We start from the raw sequence: 20,219 nt of genomic DNA, 5'->3' as shown, positions 1-20,219 counted from the left end.
ATCATCGACCACCCATCTTCTCGGGGAAGAAGACCCCGCCATCCTCGAAGAATGGATTCGCACCCTCGACAAGATCCTGGGATTGGTGGAATGCCCAGAAGAACGTCGTGTAGAAATAGCCTCGTTCTACTTCGGACACGAGGCCGACCTTTGGTGGATCCACGAAAGACCCACTTACAGACAAGAACCAGGGTTCAACTGGGAAAACCTAAAGACACGACTACGAGAGCGGTTCTACCCAACATAAGAGCATCCATGCACGAGGAGTTCCTACACCTAAAACAAGGAATGACCACCGTCATGGAATACTATAAGCAGTTCCTCGATCTGGCGCGCTTTGCGCTAGAAAATTAGTCCCCACAGAGGCAACCAAGATAGAAAGATTTATATCAAGCCTCAACTTCGAAGCCCAGAAGGCACTAGTCATGAGCGGACCCCGAACCCTCAACAAGGCTTACTCCAGTGCCGCCAACCTCTATCGAATCCAGTTACTACAGTGCGGGGTCCAGGAACAGATCCGTAAGAGGAACACGGGAAGTGGAACACCACCTGTGAAAAGAATAAGAAACGACACTAACACAAGGCCAGGCAACTCGGCTGGCCAAAGGCCGCCTCTAAGGAATAACGAATCTAATACAAGACCCTCCCTTTGCCAAAAGTGTAACAAATACCACAAAGACACAGACTGTAGGGGAAACCCCTGGCGATGTTTCAACTGCGGAGGAGAATGCCACATGTCCTTCCATTGCCCTCAACTCCCGAACTCACGCCCTACAGTCATGGGCCAACACGGAGGTTCGAACAATCAAGGGAATTACGGTGTTCCCGGAAAGGTGTTCATCATGAGCCGCACTCAAGCCGAACTTGAAAACGAAGGCAACTTCAATGAGGAAAACGTGGCTCCAGGAGACGAGGACCCCACAAACCAATCAGAAGAGAACCAAGGAGACGAATTCTGCTTAGGATGTTTAGAAAAAAAAAAAAAACCATGTAACCACCCGCGTAGTAAATTTACTTGTTTAGTTTAGCTTCTTTGGAATTATTATAAATAAAGAAACGAAATCGAAATAAATTAGCATAAGAAGAAGGTCTGGACTACCCCGAGGACCCATGAGTCACCAAAGTCAACACCCATTTCGGGCCTTGTTACTTCTCAGACTCCCACTCCTTGGGCTGTATTTCTTTCTTCTTGGACTTCCCTATTTTTCTTTGGGCTTCTCCATTCTCTTCGGACTTTCTCTATCCTTCTTGGGCCGGGATCCATACCCCATAAAAAAAGAATGAGAAAAATCTCGTAGGAGGGACAATATATAATTTAAGAAAAATTTTTATTTAAAAAATTTAAGAACGTAATTGAAAAAAAGTTTCCTTATTTGAAAAGCAAAATTTAAGAACATAACTGAAAATAGTATCTTTATTTGAAAAATGAATTTTAAGAATGTAATTGGAAAAAAATATCTTTATTTTGAAAAAATAAATAAATTTAAAACGCAACTGAAAATAGTATATTTATTTTAAAAATGTAATTTTAAGAACGTAACTAAAAGAAAGAGAAGAATATGTTAAGAGGGGCAATATATAAATTTTCAGAAATATAAAAAACAAAATTTAAGAATGTAACTCAAAAAAGTATCTTTGTTTGCCAAGGACCTTGTTGTCTATTTTAAATATCTTTATTTGAAAAATGAAATTTATGAACGTAATAGAAAGAATGAGAACAATCTCGTTGGAGGAATAATATATAATATAGGACTAATGGTCAAATAAGTCATCACTACACAACAAATTACAATTGGGTCATCGAATTAAAAAAAAAAAATTTGCAATTAGGTCATTGAACAACACAAATTCATGCATTTCGACTTAAAATGACATGTTGACCTGATAATATGCTGATGTGGCGGTTACAGAATTTAAAAATATTTTTTAAAATTTTATATTAATAAAATTAAATAAAATAATTAACAATACCAAAGACTTTGTGGTTTAATGATACCAAGTTGAACTCCCACATAGAAGGTCGTGGGTGCATTATAATTAGAACGTAACAGAAAGAATTAATCACAGAAAATACTGCATTGTAATTAGAACGTAACGGAAAGAATTAATCACAGAAGATACTGCATTGTAATTAGAACGTATCGGAAAGAATTAATCTTTATCTATAAAATGAAATAAAATTTTAGAATGTAACTAAAATGAGAGAAATCTAGTGTGTGGAACAGAAGATATTGCATTGTAATTAGAACGTAACGGAAAGAATTAATCTTTATCTATAAAATGAAATAAAATTTAAGAATGTAACTAAAACGAGAGAAATCGAGTGTGTGGAACAATATATAATTTGAGAAGTTTCTTCATTTGAGAAAAAAAAAATCTGCAACAATACAATAGCCCTCTTTCCATAACCCCTCCGCCAACTTTTCCCTTTTCTATTATAATCTTTCTCTTCACTGCTTTCAACGTAACCATGAACACGGAGCTGGATCATCTCATCCCCATGGATTTCAAAAACGCCGTCCAAGTTCCCGATACCCACACCTGGGTCGACTTTGCCTGTATCAACTCTTCTTCAAGTGACGAATATGTTCCCTTGATCGATCTTGAGGATCCACAAGTCGTCGAGAAAAAAAAAATGGCTTGTGAAAATTGGGGTGTTTTTCAGGTCACCAATCACGGCGTTCCAATGGAGCTTATTGCCGAAATTGAGCATCAGGCTCGCCGGTTCTTTGCATTGCCGAGGGAGCAGAAGCTCCTCACTCTGCGCTCGCCGGACAGCCCCACTGGCTATGGCATTGTCCCCATTTCACGCGTTTTTAACAGTCTCATGTGGATGGAAGGATTCACCATGTCGGGATCGCCAGTGGAGCATGTACGTCGGGTTTGGCCTCAAGATTATTCCCCTTTCTGGTATTCATCATGACCTCATTTTTTTTATAAATACTCATAATTCTTTACAAGATATGATAATAGTGCGTTTGATTAATGAATTTATACATTAGGAATGAGATCAAAATCATAATTAGTATTCGGTTGACAACTTTTTAAAACATAACTATGAATTTGATTATCCCTTCAATTAAAAATCTCATTAGGATATCATTCTATCTCATTGATTATCTAATTTAAGTTTGAATTAGTACTTTTAATATTTGTTTTAATTTTTTAGTTCATATTGATGCTTTGCTTCGGGTGTCATTATATTAAAATCAATTACCTTAATTTTTTATTTTTGTATTTTTAAAACATTTATTTCGATTATAGGGTCATATACAACTAAGCATCAATAAAGAATTGATTAATTATGTTTTGATAGGCTATAAGTAATATGTGAATCATAATCGATTGTTTATATGCTAATATGTGGTACAAATATATGTGGGATCCACTTTTGATTTGGGTCAGGTCAAAGTAGATCCGGGTTCTTCGTAGTGAGACGAAGAATTTGATATAATTTACGCTCAAAATGAGTAATAGATAAATGAGAAATTGATTCTCAAAGTGAACCTATTTTAGAGAATCCGAACTCTTAAGCTAAATTGCTAATTAAATTAGTAATTCGTAATTGGGTTATCAAGCTTGATTCGTCTTAAGCTTGATTAAGCTTAAGAGGGGTAATTAAGCTTGAAAGCTTAATTATCTAATGAATTGGGAAGTTAAGTGTACATCCGTGCTTTGTATCGTTGCATGGACGAATGTTGTGCAAGCTTAAGTGAAATTAAGCTTTGGAAAGCTTAATTAGTGAATTGGGAAGGTTAAGTGCTTTCCTTTCGTGCTATGGATTCGGTGAGCACGAGACAATGCTATATGCATTGATTCGTGCTGCACCATTTTGGTGATTGTGGACCACTCAGGTGTGGTTTCTGGTCCCAATTTGTTAAACCTTTTGAGTTTGTACAGACTTCTCAGTCACTCAGATATATTGAAACGGGTTGTTATGGTCGGTACGAAACTACAAATTAATCGTATATTAATGTCGTGACCGTTGATATTATTTTAATAATAAGTACGATCGTCATAGACGTTATAATTCAATTATTAAATTGGATTTATGTTGGTTTAATGTGCCATTTAGTGGGCTACTAACTAATCTCTCCCCTATAAAAACCTATGTGTTGGGTAGAATGTTTGGTCAGGATTTTGAACTTGCAAAATCATATTTTTCTCTCATCTTCTCTCAAAAGTTGTTTCTTACAAAGAGATTCTACCAACATTTCCGTAAAACATCGGAGTGTTCAACTTGTGTTCTTGTTCGCCGGACTTTGGGTTTGAGTGCCTGAATGCCAAAGTCATAATCCGTTTTATCCTGCGAGAATGACGCTACAACGCTCCTAGCAACCTCGGAAGGTGGCGAATCGGTTTTAAAGAGAGTGTGTGTACACACGACTCGAATTTCTGTTTCTTCTTTTTTCTTCTCGTTGGGTTAAAACCTCATGTTAGAAACCCTTTCTTGTTGTTTTTTGTTCTAGGTTTCGTACCAAGTGATGGGATTAATCTCGTAAAGGTTAAGTCCGTTGTACTAGTTTCGTACTAGTTGTGGTGGGATTATTTTTGATAAAATAAATCTCTATTTTGTTGGTATATATATTACAAAATATACATACGTAATTTTGGTTTTGTACCAAAATTGGTTGGAATTAATTTTCTACAAATTAAATTCCATTTTCAGATAATATATATATATATATATATATATATATATATATATATATATATATATATATTGTGTATCGATTTATTTACCAATTTTCAACAACATGTTCTAACTCAATTGAAAATTATAGTTCAACTGTTTATGTTTATATATATTATATATACTCAACAAGATGAATATAAAGCGTAATCATTATTTTTTATATTTTTTGAAACGATGATATATACATTGCTGCTTTCTTTGTTTCAGCACTGCATTTGACGATTACCAAGAACAAATGATGGGCCTGGCTATAAAGATAACTTCTTTAATATTCAAATCATTGGGCCTATCTAATGAAGATGTGGAATGGTTTAACCCCAAAAGCACCGAAGCATTCCTACATTTGAACTCGTACCCGAAATGCCCAGACCCAACCCACGCATTGGGCATGGTCGCACACACAGACTCATCTCTTATAACTTTACTATACCAAAGCAACACCGATAGAGGCCTCCAAGTGATTGGGCCCAATCACAATTGGGTCGACGTCGAGCCCATTTCCGATGCAATTGTCGTCAACCTCAGCGACCTGTTGCAGATCATCTCTAATGGACGATTCAAAAGCGTGACACATCGGGCCATTGTGAGCGAGGCCCATCACCGCATCTCCATCCCCTTTTTCTTCGGCCCAAAGATTGATGTCAACATTTCATCGCCACTTAAATTGATCAAGGGTGGTGATTTCCCCATGTATCGCCCCATATCATGGAAGGAGTACCGTGAGATTAAGGGTGTGCACTTTGACAAGGCCTTGGAGGCGGTTCGTTTCAATTCAGTCGTCGTTGAAAAAGACAATGCCCAAACGACCGGTGATGAGGCACCACTTGGTGGTAAAGTGAAAGCTTTAGAAGTGTAGAAATTTATTTTGTTAAACGTTCTGCTAATGGTGTGACTCATTTATTAGCTAGGGATGCTATTTTGTTGTCGGGTTTGGTTTGATTCTAGTTTGTTCTTTGTTCGTCATGGTTGTGTAATGACTATAAAGTCTCTTGTTGTTTTGTTCGTCATGTGTTGTCGATTTTGTTTTGATTGTACTCAACTTTTGAAATAAGATTAAGACTAAAATGATGGTACTAATATATTTGGATAACCCAGTTGGCATTAATATAACTCTATTATATTTCTCAATACAATATAATACATCATAGCACAATATTTGGTTCTCATCAAAGCTTTTGCTCGAGTGATGATTAGAGTGACATTGTTTCATGTTACTTGTCCTATGCATGTTTGTTAATTTTGAAATCATTATACCCTAAACCACGGTAAAATTAAATTTATAAGATGGAACATTAACATAAGGTTAATTTTTACTATATCAAATGTTCAATTTTTAATATATTGGAAGTGAATTACTTTTTTGTGTACTAAATGTTTATTTTTGTTTATACTATAACAAATTGAACTTTTCATATATTAAAAGTGTACATTCAGTATACTAAAAATGAACATTTATTCGCTGTCCATTGACTACAATATTTTTTTTCGAATGTTACTGGCTCTATTACATTGTAGTATCTGTTCATATACTTTCTCAACCTACTGAAACACAAAGAACCAATAATGCCTCCACTGAGGCTAGAACTCATAATCTTCCAAATGGAAGTCCAACCCGGGTACCATTAGACCACATAGTCCTGGTCCATTGACTACAATATAATTTCATTGAATATTAAGCAAATTTAATTTTACCAACACTTTAGGTATCAATACGTGCCAACTCGACCCCTATGAGTTGACTCCAATTATACAGTTGTGTGAACCATGATCCAAAAACACATAAAATATATTATTCTAACACATAAAGTATATTATACTAACTCATAAAATACATTATCTTACCTCAGAAATTTAATTATTCTAAAACACATATAAAGTACATTTTCTAACACATAAAAGTACATTATTTTAAATCATACAATACATTATCTTACCATCCACAGAATGTTTATTATTCTAACTAGTTTTACACGCGCATTGCGTGAATGAGTTAATGCCTAATGTTTATAATCAAATAAATATTTGAAAGTATATTAATGCAAGATTATATATGATAAGTTCATACATAAGTAATTTAATGTCTAATTTGTTTATTTAAATATGTAACTCATAGTATATGAATACAAGGTAATATAGGAGATTCATTATAATTGTTACTAAAAAAAAAATTTAAATAGTAACCAAGTATTGTTGTTGCAATGGGTTCTAATATATTTAAGGAAAAATTGCAATAAATGCCCCTTTATAATATGTCAATTATCAATGTCATCCCTGAATTATGAGTGGTGTAAATGTTGCCCCTCAATTATTAAAACGGTGCACATATAGCCCCTCCCGTAACGGACATGTGGTTCCCCGTTAGTGTACGACACTGTTAAGTCGGAGTAAATATGTAATTTAGTTGTTTTTTCCTCCCTCGATTCGAAGTACAAGCAATGGACAGCGTTGGGGAACCACAAGTTCGTTATGGGAGGGGCTATATGTGCACCATTTTGATAATTGAGGGGCAATATTTACACCACTCATAATTCAGGGGTGACATTGATAATTGACATATTATAGAGGGACATTTTTTACAATTTTCCCTATATTTAATGAATGGACATATATACCAGATCAATGAATGAATTAACGGTACCAGTCTTTTAGGTGTTTTGCTCAGTGTTCATTTAGTTCAACCATTATTGTTTAATGAATTATTATGGATAAAGAAATTCATAATTTAAGGAATTTAGATGAAGTAGTAAAAATTTAAAATTTTTAATTATAATGTAACCCAAAGATATTAGACAGTTGGTAAATATTATGTAACTCAAAGATCAAAATGCTAAATAAAGTGTTTGGTTATTCAACATTTTGGAGCAACAAATTGTTTCAAACCACTGAAAATACAAACACTGCAATTTACAATATTTTCACTTAGCGTTTTGGAGAATGATTTCCGCAAAACACCTCTGTATTAATTTTTTTTTTTTTTTACTGTAGGGTCGTCTCGACTCCATGAATAACAAGAGATAGTTTAGCAGGCTCACTGCTTGCCTATCAACGAATGAGCAAGCTTAATTTTTAAATTGGAGCCCTGAGCCTTCTTCATGCCACTGTTCCCACCGATGTGGGAAAAGTGACAAAACTAAGGGGAGCCGAACGTTCGACTCACCATATGTTTTATTTATTATTTTTAAAATTTTATTTTTTTTATTAAATTATTATTATTATTATTATTATTATTATTATTATTATTATTATTATTATTATTATTATTATTATTATTGATGGGGTGTGAACCCCGTGGGCTCGGGGCCCAGAACCTAGGGAAAAGAGTAGGGATGGCAACGGGGCAGGGGCGGGGGCGGAGAGTATACTCCTCGTCCCCGCTACCCCGTCCCCGTCCACACTATATATATGTAGCATACAGCATGTGTATATAGTACAATGCAATAATACGCCACTTATATATAGTGTGGAAAACATTTATATATATTTATAACAGTACACTTATACTTGTATGTATATATGTATATATATATATATATATATATATATATATATATATATATTCGGTGACGGGGCGGGGCGGGGAAGGGTGTCCCCATCCCCGTCCCCGTCCCCAACGGGTAATCACAAATGTTCCCCATCCCCATTCCTTTTCCCTGAAAATCCTCCCCATCCCCGTCTCTTTCGGGGCGGGGATATGGGATCCCCGTCGGGGATGGGGCACATTGCCATCCCTAGAAAAGATGAGAAGCCCAAAAAGAAATGTGGCCCAAAGAGAAGAAGGGGCCAAGCCCAGAAGAAGGAAAACCCAAGAGAGACATAGGCCAAACTAAGAAGTCGGCTCGACCCTGAGGTCGGCGCGAGTGCTAGGTCGGCACGAGTGAGCAAGCGGCACGAAGGTATCGTTAAAGCATTTAAGAAGCCATTTAAAAGCACGGTCAAGGAGCCGTTGGGTGGCCCAGTAACGGCAGCCCGACGACCCCTAGAGTTAAGTAGAGTTAATGGGCCAATTTATGGCCTTAAGTGTACACTTTGAATGATTCCAAGGAGATCCATTATAAAATGGCTCCTCAGAAACTGTAACGAGGGACGACAAGTTCAGGCCAAGAGTATACTTACACTCACAAGAGCTATCATTTTTCCCTTCTATTCTTGAAAGGTGAATCCACCAACTAAGGTTGTTTTGGACCTCCCTAGGCCCAAAAACCCTAAAACCAACACTGGCGCCGTCTGTGGGGACGTAACGAAAGGTTACGATCGCTCTTTTGCACTAAGAAAGGAGTCGGAAATAGAGGAGAAGGACGAGTAGCAAGAGCAGAGGTTCAAAACAATGACTGAGGATCAAAGCCAGGCTTCCGACCGCCGCAGCGCACCTGAGGCGGACCTGAGAAATCAGCTGAACCAGCGAAATTCGCAATGCCAGGGAGGCGACTCAGCGCCTCAAAACCGGCCTCCGTCGATAATACCCCTCACCCCCGCGCAGATAGAGGCTATTGCTTGCGCTGTAGCCGTGCAAACTCAGGAAATGAGAGAGTCATCGGTCTCCCGACCGCTGAATTCACTGCTGCAGAACCAACACCCGCCCAAAAGGTCTGATAGAGGCAAGCGAGAGGATCGGAGGGTGGAAGATCCACTGGCTCGGTCTGTGCACTCCAGACTGGGTCCAAACACGACCCGATGCTCAGCAAAATAACGATTGGGAAAAAGAGCGCCCAGTCGAGCACGGTCAGGTCGGCCGAATCATGAGGTCGCCCAAGAAAGTACTCACACACGAAGAGCCAGAACCAAGGGGCGGAGAACCAAGATGTCAGCCCGTAACGAGGAGCGGCAAGCCGAATCACAAGGCGGAGAGAGCACCGAGTTCACTAGAAATCATACTTGGAACTCGGGATCGATGGCTTCTATGGCTCAGAACTGCGAAATCTAAAAAAAAAAAAAAAAGTAGAGGGAAAAACCAAGTCTCCCGACCAGACGTTGCTCACCGCCCTGGCCTTCTCAGCCGAAATCATGGCATATAAGATACCCGGCGACTTCAAGTTCCCGGAGAAAGCTACTTTTGACGGATCAGGCGATTTGCCCTTCTCAGCCAGGGATTGGCTGACTGTTTCATGAGTCACTATGCTGCCAACATAAAGCCTCAGAAGGATCTTACGCATCTTGATACATCAAGATGAGGGTGAATCCCTCAAAATATATTTGGCTCGGTGGCAAAAGGAGATCCAGTCTATTTAGGAGGTCGAGGATCAAACCGCGCTCACATTTTTCATTCAGTCGCTTCGATCTAGCCAGCTGTATCGAGACTTACGGGATAATCGGCCAACCACATGGCCAACAAGCGGGCTAACACCGCAGGCGATGAAGTACAAGCGACAGCGTGAGGTCGGAGAGGCCTCCAGAGGGAAACGAACTAGAGCAGATGCGAAAGAAAGACATCAGGATCCAAGGCGACAGAAGGCCTAGCGCGTCTACGATAGAACCAGTACTCACCCTTACCGACTACCCCATCAGCATCCGGTGCACGAGGTAAAAGCGGGTGCCCCGCCTCCGCCGAGTGAGCATACAGCGAGTGCCGACCCGGGTAAGGCATCCAAGTACTGTCGTTATCATAAAACCTATACTCACAATACGGAAGACTACTACTACCTGAAAAAGATCATGGAGGGGATCATTCAGCAAGGTACGTCGCCTCCTAATCAATAGAAAAGAAGGGCTGCATCTCACGGCAAGCAACTGATATCCGCCGAGGATGAGGCGCAGTGGAGACAGAAGCCTGTCACCAATATGATAGTCGGCGGTCCGGAAGGGAGCGACTCCTCTAATACTCGAAAAACCTGGGCTCGGCAATTGTATGTGGGGACAGTGTACAGGTGTGAGGGCATGCCGAAGAGAGCATGTAGAGAACCCATCACTTTCATAGATAAGGACTTGCCGATTGGCCAGGCGCCACACCGCGACGCATTGGTGATTGCGATGGACGTGAACGGAGTGGTCGTCCGACGAATCTTGGTGGATACCGGGTGTAGTGTCAATATCTAATATCTCAAAACTTTCACCAAGTTGGGGCTAGCACGAGAACGGCTGACCCCGGTGAAAATGCCACTAGTAGGCTTCATAGGGGATTCGATCGAGGTAGAGGGGTCCATTAACCTGCAGGTTGAGATCGGCAGTTAAATCGACATACAGAACCTGGATATGAAATTCATTGTGGTCGATCTAGCCTGCTCCCACAAAGCCATTCTCGGACGACCCGAGCTGGAAGACCTGGGAGCGCTGATCTCAGTCGAGCATCTGTGTCTAAAATTCCGCACGCCGACAGGAGTGGGCACGGTACTTTACGACCAAAGAGTCGCCCGTGAGTGCTACTTACAGGCATGCTGGGGAATGGGAAAACGAGAAATGCAAGTGCATGAGATCACTGCGTGGCCCGCAAAGAAAGCAATGCCGCCTCGCCCTGAACTGGCCGTGGAGTTAGAAGAAGTGGAGATCGACCTTGCCTGACTAGAGAGGCGGGTAAGATCTGGAGTCGGCCTCAGGGAGGATATACGAGCAAAAGTTATACGTGTGCTCCGTGAGAACCGCCTGGGGGCCAGAGGACATGCTGGGTGTGGACCGTTTTATCATTTCTCACTGACTCGCGGAAGACCCCAGCCATCGACCCGTGATTTAGAAAAGCGATATTTAGCCAACGACCGAAGAGAATTTGTGAAGAAGGAGGTGAGCACGTTGCTGGCTACCGGCCACATCCGAGTGCTTCCAGATAATTCTTAAATACAACCTACGGCTCAACCCTGAAAAATGCGTCTTTGCCGTGCAAGGAGGGAAATTTCGGGGCTACATGGTGACCAAACGGGGCATTGAGTCGAACCCCGAGAAAGTCCAAGCCATCATGGACATGCAACTTCCCAGCACTATAAAAGATCTTCAAAGATTGACCGGCCGACTGGCCGCTTTAAGTCGGTTCCTAGTGTCAAGAGTCTTTCGAAGAGTTGAAGAGGTACCTCTCGACGCCTCCTATATTATCTACTCCGCAGGTCGGTGAACCCCTGTATCTGTACTTAGCGGTATCATCCAAGGCTATCAGTTCAGTGCTCATTCGGGAAGAAGAGTGGGCTCAGCATCTGGTTTATTACGTCAGCCGATCTTTGAAATCGGCCGAGACTCGCTATACACCCCTGGAAAAGGTGGTGTATGCACTAGTGGTCAGAGTGCGGAAGTTGACACCTTACTTTCAGGCACACACTGTCCGGGTCTTAACTGATCAACCCTTAGGAGGCGTGCTACGTAACCCCACGTCCTCAGGACGACTCGTCAAGTGGGCCGTGGAATTGACCCAATATGGAATTGAGTACCAACCCCGCCCTTCAATCAAGGGGCAAGCGTTGGCTGACTTCATGGTCGAGTGCAAAGTGGGAGAAGTCGATGGAATCCCAACTTCGGGAGAAGATACGGGAGAATGGTGGGAGCAACATGCCGACGGAGCTGCGAGTAGCCAGCATTGTGGCGGTGGAGTTATGTTAATCACTCTGGAAGGATTCCGACTATTCTACGCTCTGAGCTATCAATTTCAGGCATCCAACAACAAGGCAGAGTATGAAGCTATGCTGGGAGGCATCAAGCTCGCCAAGTCCTTAGGAGTCGATCGTCTGCGTATTAAGACGGACTCGCGTCTTGTGGTTGGACAGGTATCCGAAACCTGTGAAGGTAAGAGCACTCGGCTGGTGCAATACAAAGAGAAGACTGCGGAGTTACTGAAACGGTTTTCCGCATACGAGATAGAACATATCTCGCGGGCCGAGAACACGAAAGCCGACATTTTGTCGAAGATCGCCTAGGTAGGAGTGTCGGATCATCTCCTAAGAATCTGTCAAAGGGAGGAACTGACCCAGCATCGAAGAGCCCGGCAAAGAAGTTCAGCAGGTAACAATCCCGGACTGGAATCGCGCTAAGAATCTAGAAATGTTCTGGATCGAAAACATCCGGCGTTACAAAGAAGAGGGAAAGTTTTCTGACGACCCCACGGTCGCAGCCCGAGTCCAGAGACAAGCCCCTTCCTTTGAGATCGTAGATGGGCAGCTGTACAAAAGGTCATTTGGAGGCCCCCTCCTCAAGTGCCTGCTCCGACCGGAGGCGGAGAGAATAATAGACGAGGCCCATCGTGGGATATGCGTGGCGCATCAGGGTGCTCAGACCCTTGCACGTATGTTAATTGTCCATGGTTATTATTGGGCTACCATGATGAGAGACTGCGTCGACTGGATAGCAAAGTGCACTGTGTGTTAGTCGTTCGCACGGAAGGACACTCGACCAGCCACCTTCTACACTCCAGTCGCAATTGCCATTCCGTTCGCTAAATGGGGAGTCGACCTGCTAGGCCCTCTGCCGGTCGCCCCGGGGCGTTTTAAGTTCTGCGTGTTGGCCATCGATTACTTCACCAAGTGGGTGGAGGCTGAGCCTCTCGTAAGCATCACTAAGTATTAGTGTCGGCGCTTCTTATGGAAGAAAGTGATATGTCGTTTTGGATTGCCCGAGCACTTAGTCAGTGACAATGGTCGACAGTTTGATTGTCAACCCTTCGCGGATTTCTGTCAACGACACAGCATTTGACATACCAAGGTGTCGGTTGCTTATCCTCAAGCCAACGGACAGGTCGAGAACGTGAACCGCACCATTGTGGACGGTATTCGTAAAAAGTTAGAAGACGTGGGAGGTAACTGGGATGATGAGTTGGACCACGTCTTGTGGGCGTATTGCACCACCCAGAGGCGAGCTACTGGCGAAAGCCCGTTCTCGTTAGCATACGGCTCTGAAGCGAAGGTGCCCATAGAGGTCTTCGAGCCCACTCATAGGGTTCGCCATTACACCGATGAAGGAAACGAGGAAAGCCTTAGGATCGAGAAGAATTTCCTGGAAGAGCGAAGGGAAGCATCTCACGCTCACATGGTGGAATACCAGCAGGCTGTCAAGAGGTATCATGACAAGCGAATCCGACCCCGAGCTTTAAACCAAGTCGGGGACCTTTTTTTGCGTGATCGACAGGCTAGCCGACCCACTGAAGGGGGAAAGTTCGCAGTCAAGTAGGAGGGACCCTACGGAGAGCTGCCGTAATTCAAGCAGGCACTAACAAGTTGGAAACCTTAGAAGGGGAGCCTATTGATCGGATCTGGAATGTGATACGTTTAAAAACGTACTACCAGTAAAAGGTTAGCCCCGTGTATTCGTTAAAACGCAGCAAGATTGATGTTGCGAGTGGAGGTGCTTTAGTTGACAAGACATCAGAGGCTGCAAGAAATCTAATTGCAAACATGGCTGCAAATTCTCAACAGTGATGAGATACACAAGGATGTATTATTCCAAGTGGATGGGCGATTTCTACGGCAAATCGATACACAAGGATGCAACCATTGTTGAAGCTGAGGTCATTGCGAAAGGCCTTGCTTGGACGTGGAAGATGGGGATAAGAGATGTCGGGATTCAATCCGATGCGGGGAGAGTCCTCAACTGGCTAACTGGCAATACTGAGTTGAGAGGCCCTACATGCGATCACATTGATGGGATTAAATGGTGGCTTCAAAGAGATTGGAAAGTGACGCTTCGCAATATCACTCGCGAACAAAAGGAAAGTGTGGATGTTGTAACCTCTTGGAAGAGCTCATTGAGAAGGAAAGCATGCGGGCGTCTTGGTCGCACAATGACAATAACTAGTGCTTCCTTGGGGTTCGGAATGGAAGAGCTCATTCAGAAGGAAGGCATGCGGGCGTCTTGGTCGCACAGTGACAACAACTAGTGCTTCCCCGGGGTTCATGTAAGGGGATTTGATCCCTTGCCCCAGGAGCATTCGAACCAGAAATCTTACCATATTAGCCAACTTAGAATTTATGATCATAAATGTATATCACATAACTATATGTTGAAAATTCTATATAATATATATAAGAGGTAATGAGATAGGATGGTGGGCCCCTTCCAAGAGTGGGCCCTGAGCAAGGGCCCAGCCTGCCCTTGCAAAATTCCTGGCCTGGCTGTTGGGATTTGGCAAATTATATCATGCACCGCGCGTCCTTTTGTTAAATGAAAAGAAACGGTGTTTGATTTCCGCCGTTTCGCACCCTTTCGCAAAAAGTAACCCTGTTATTCAGTGTCATTTTGTATATACTGCAGTTTCAGTTCAACACAACTACAGTTTCATTTCGATATAACTATAGTTTCATTCGATATTTATAGACTCAAATATGTGAAAATGTTATTTAATTTTATTTTATATACACTATAGTTTCATTAAAACACAACTACATGATCATTTTGATATAATTACAGCTCCATTGTACAATATACACTTAAATATGTGAAATGTTATTCAGTTTCATTTTATATACACTACAGTTTCATTTCACTATAACTACAGTATCATTTTGATAGTAATGCAGTCTCGGTTTAGATATATTGTAGTGTCAGTTGGTGTTTAATACACCAAATAAGCGGACTCCGTTAACTATAACGGCGGGCCGTTTCTTAACTTAAAGAAACGGCGCCATTTTTTACCGTGGTGCATATGTACACCGCAGTCTATGATATAACGACCCTTGGGATTTCGATTCACCATCACCGTCTTTGTCTTCCATAGACGTATTAGAATTTTATCACTAAAATAGGAGGAGTAATGTCATTATATAGCATGATTGAATGAGAGCCACACAAGCTACTCCAACCATCCATACCCATAAATAATTAATGAATAAATCCAAACCATGAAGATGTCAAAATTAATTAAAACCACAAAATCGCATTAAATATTATTAGCATTACCAACACGGCTACAGATAATTCTTAAGTACTACGTAGTACTTGTTATGAAACAAAAAGAAATGTGGATATTCAAGTTGAGTTTTGAACCCTTAACCTCTTGTGCAAAAAGTAAACTTTTGTCCACCAAGCTACTTCAACTATAAGAATTATAAGAACATAATTGAATAAAGTATCTTTATTTGAAAAAAAAAATATCGTTATTTGAAAAATGAAATTTCTGAATGTAACTAAAAGAATGAGAAAAATCTCGTGGGAGGGACAATATGTAATTTGAGAAATATCTGTATTTGAAAAAAAAAATTAAAAACGGGACTGGCAAATGTATCTTTATTTTAAAAAAAAAATTAAGAACGTAACTGAAAGAATGAGAAAAATCTTGTGGAAGGTACAATATATTTTATTTTTTTTGGAAGGAAAACATCGAATATATTAATTATGAGAAATCAACTACTGAATACATAAAGGATAATCTGAAAACCAACTACGAGGACCAGACAGTGAAGAAGCATCACGTGCCAACACATGAGCAATCTTATTCGCTGATCTATAGATAAAACGAAACGACACATAATCAAACTGCCGTTTTAGACTAAAGCAATCATTGAGGACACAACCCGCATAAGAGTTATAAAGAGCCGAGGACCTCAAGGAAGAACAAACCAACTGACAATCTGACAAGATCACCAGATTTCGCCACCCGCACTCCATTGCACAGGATAACGCCTCTTTTATACCCATCGCCTCCGCAAGGTGTGGATCTTGAAGACATCGTACCGTTTTATTCCGACCCGCTATAAATGTCCCCTGCCTATCGTGAACCACCGCTGCCACCCCACCCTCATTCCTTTCAGCGAAGATAGTAGCATCTACATTAATGAAGTATAAGGCTTGAGGCGTGACACCATTATCCACAATTGTCGGTCCATTCACATGCACATGAGTGGTGCTGGAGTTGGTAGTCTGCCAACTTTCCAAAAGATTATTAACCTGCGCCATCACCCCTTCCAGAGACCATGGAATGTGACTCCAAACAAAATCATTCATAGCCTTCCACACCGTCCAGCAACGAGCTACAAAAACATGCTTAACTTCAGTGTCCTTAGCTCCTAGCCAACCAGCCAACCATTCTTCCAGTGAATCAGAATTGGCGCTAGTTATAATGGGCGGTACATCATTCCACAAATCACGAGTGTAAGGGCAATCTCTCATAAGATGCAACACAGTTTCAGGGTATAACTGACATAAAGGGCACGTATGATCAATAGGGATACCACGACTGGTTAGATTAGTTCGTACCGGAAGAATTGCCCGTCCACACCGCCATAAAAAATTGAGGAACTTGGGTGGAATCCGAAGTGACCATATGGACCCCCAAGCTGTAAATGACGAGTTACCATTATCTGTGTTCCCCATTGGTAAACGATAGCCTTGCTTAACCGAAAATATGCCACGCAGATCACCACGCCAACACCATTTACCCTCATACTCAGGCGAAACTGGCAGCTGCACAATTAAATCGACATCTCTAGCACAAAATAATTCATTGAGTAACGGAATATCCCAACTAGCACTGACCGAATCAATAAGGGCGGAAACCATCGCCGAACCATGATGTTCTGATCTTGAAGTAAGAGGATATAGGTTTTCGACATCCGGCATCCAAGGGTCTCCCCATATACGCGTCTGCCGACCATTGCCAATGCGGCGAAAGGAACCCTGTTTTAGGATCGCCTGCCCCGCCAAGATTGACCGCGAACAATAGCTTGGATTGGCCCCTATATTTGCCTCAAGAAAAGAGCTTCTCGGGAAGTATCTGGTCTTGAAAATTTTTGCCACAATTGAATCAGGCTGCGATAAAATTCTTCATCCCTGTTTTGCTAAGGAGGGCCACATTAAACTCATGCAGACATTTAAATCCGAGACCTCCATAACATTTTGGCATACACATGCGTGACCATGAGAGCCAATGCATACCTTTCCTTCCAGCACCTTTCGCGTTCCACCAGAACCGATTCATGAGCCTTTCCAAAGATTCACAAAAGGTAATAGGAAGATAATACATACTCATAGTATAAGTAGGGAGAGATTGAGCAATACTTTTAAGCAGAACCTCCTTACCTGCTCTTGAGAGAATTTTGTTATTCCATCCCCGGAAGCGTTGCTGCAACTTAGTCTCAATATAGCGAAAAACCTCTTTCTTGTTTCTCCCAATACCAAGCGGCAACCCCAAATATTTACCCGAAGAATCGGATCTGTGCATTCCAAAGGTAGCCGCTACTGCATTGCCAGTTTGCACTCCCACATTCCTACTAAAGATAATGCATGATTTGGAGAAATTCACTGCTTGACCCGACATACGTTCATACTCAAGCAGACAGTTCTTAACCACCATGGCTTCCTCAACTGTAGCTTTAAAGAACACAAGGCTATCATCAGCGAAGAATAGATGGGAGATCCCGGGCGCACCTCGTGCAACTGAACACGCAGAAAGAGATTTTGTCTAAACACACCGAGCTAGTAGGTAAGAAAAACCTTCAGCACATATGATAAACAAATAAGGTGATAAAGGATCACCCTGCCGAAGCCCTCGCGTAGGAATAATTAAATCAGATAGCTCACCATTGACTATAACCCGATAATGTGCAGTAGTCACACACATCATAACAAGATTAATCCATTCTTCAGCAAACCCCATACGGCTCATAATCTCTTGTAAATAAGACCACTCCATCCGGTCGTACGCCTTAGCCATATCTAGTTTAAGAGCAGACCACCCATAATTTCCAAACTGTTTGTGTTTAAGGAAGTGCAACACCTCTGACGCAATAAGGACATTATCCGTGATCAACCTCCCGGGGATGAAAACACTCTGCGTGTCTGAGATTATATCTCCAATAATACTTTGCAACCGGGTTGCCAGCATTTTCGCAATAACCTTGTATATTACATTACATAGTGCAATGGGACGTAGGTCACCCATACACTCTGGTGGTGACTTCTTGGGTATCAAAGTAATATGCGCATCATTAATACCAACCAGAATATTGCACTGTCTGATGCATGTAAGCACATAATGAGAGACCTCAGCACCAATCTCACTCCAGAAATGTTGGTAGAAAGCGGGATTAAATCCGTCCGGACCCGAAGACTTATCTGGCGCCATACTGAAGATAGCCTCCCTGACCTCCTCTACTGTGAACTTTGTAACAAATAGGTATTCATAGCATCACTGACCTTTTCTTGGAAAAACACAAGACTGTCCCCTATTTGAGCATCATATATAGTGAAAATGTTCGTGTACTACTCTTGCGCCAACTTAGGTAAGTGAGCTGCTTCTTTTCAAGCCCCTGACTCATCACGTAACCTTCCCAGAAAATTCTTCTTGCGACGATGTGAAGCATATGCATGAAAAAATTTAGTATTCCTGTCTCCCGAAGGTAGCCAATGTTGTTTTGCCCTTTGACGCCAAAAAACATGTTGTTCCATTAAGTCTCTTAATTCAGCATCAATATTTCGCACTTGCATTAAGGTTTCTGTATCACGCCGATTCCTTAACACATTAAGTCGTTTTTGTAGGGCCTCAATTTTCTTCTGTAACTGTTTTCCCAAATCACCGCCCCATGCACGAAGGTGACTGCTACAGATTTCTAGCTTCCTGGGTAGCTCTTCTCCCGCAGATTGATTCCAAGCATGGCAAACAATTTCCTTCAGACCATTCTCCTTTAACCAAGCATTCTCAAACATGAATCTTCTCTTCCTCGCCTTATCCTGCGGTTTCTCAACGTCAATGAATATCGCAGAATGATCAGAATTCAGCGTTTCCACGTTTAGGACTGTAGCATGCGGATACAACATACTCCACTCCACTCCTGCGACCGCGCGATCTAATCTTTCTTCTACCCAGTTCTCCCGACCACGACTTCATTCCCACGTAAAGGGCTTCCCTTTCATCCCCAAATCCATCAGCCCGCAGTTCTCTAAGGCCTTATTGAAACCCTCTATCAGGCCAACTGGATGGATATGAACTCCTCGTTTCTCAGATTGAGCAGCTAAGTCATTGAAGTCTCCAGCTACTATCCAATTTGGAGTGTAATTCACATACCAAATCCCAGGACTGCTGTCTATTCTCCTTGTCCGAGAATCCATAGAAACAAGTTAGACGCCATCGAGGTAGCCCCGATAGTCTGACCTCAATATCAATATGCTGTTGCGAGAATGAGATCAAACTAGCTATATTACGATCCTTCCAGAAGAGAGCTAAACCACCCTTCGTCCCACCACCATCAACAAAGAAAAGTCCATCATAATTCAACTTAATACGCAGCCTCTCTGCACGATCCCTTCGTACCTTAGCTTCCATCAAAAAAATAAAAGTTGGCCTCATCCTGAACTCCATAGCCAAGATCTCTTGAACCGTTCGCAGATTGGCCATACCGCGACAGTTCTAGCAAATAATACTCATAATGCTCGGCGGGACTGGGAAACACCAGTACACGCCCTCAACAAGTTTTTTGACCTATTCTAGACATCACACTCCATTCTCGATTCTGAATCAGTGGAAGAAGCATCGCCATCGACACGTCTGCGTTTTGGGTCGGCAACAGATAACATTGCATCAGCTGGGACCTCCAGACCCAATGGAGACGCTACTTCTATCCCCTTAGTAACGCCATCTATCGTCTGCTGCGAAGCAGTAGTCTCCATGAAGGGCGACTTCCAGCTTCTC

The 20,219-nt window shown here is 41.9% G+C and overlaps 2 protein-coding genes across 2 annotated transcripts; one reads left to right on the top strand and one right to left on the bottom strand.

Annotated features, from left to right (window-relative positions):
- The first annotated feature begins 2,470 nt into the window (after window positions 1–2,470).
- Window positions 2,471–5,571, top strand: LOC109186360 (gibberellin 3-beta-dioxygenase 3-like). The gene is made up of 2 exons (XM_019336307.1): window positions 2,471–2,910; window positions 4,904–5,571. Exons 1-2 carry the CDS (start codon window positions 2,471–2,473, stop codon window positions 5,550–5,552), a joined length of 1,089 nt encoding a protein of 362 aa, XP_019191852.1. The 3' UTR covers window positions 5,553–5,571.
- A 10,369-nt stretch (window positions 5,572–15,940) lies between these two features.
- On the bottom strand, window positions 15,941–18,656 carry LOC109186206. Its single transcript, XM_019336140.1, has 3 exons — window positions 18,026–18,656; window positions 17,468–17,902; window positions 15,941–17,268 (listed from the first exon to the last, which is right to left on the bottom strand). Exons 1-3 carry the CDS (start codon window positions 18,654–18,656, stop codon window positions 15,941–15,943), a joined length of 2,394 nt encoding a protein of 797 aa, XP_019191685.1.
- Between the last annotated feature and the right edge of the window lie 1,563 nt (window positions 18,657–20,219).

Source organism: Ipomoea nil, unplaced genomic scaffold (genome assembly GCF_001879475.1).
Source record: "Ipomoea nil cultivar Tokyo-kokei standard unplaced genomic scaffold, Asagao_1.1 scaffold1407, whole genome shotgun sequence".
Classification (NCBI taxonomy): Eukaryota; Viridiplantae; Streptophyta; class Magnoliopsida; order Solanales; family Convolvulaceae; genus Ipomoea; species Ipomoea nil.
Note: the sequence above shows the minus strand (reverse complement) of the source record. Positions and strands in the feature narration are given on the sequence as shown.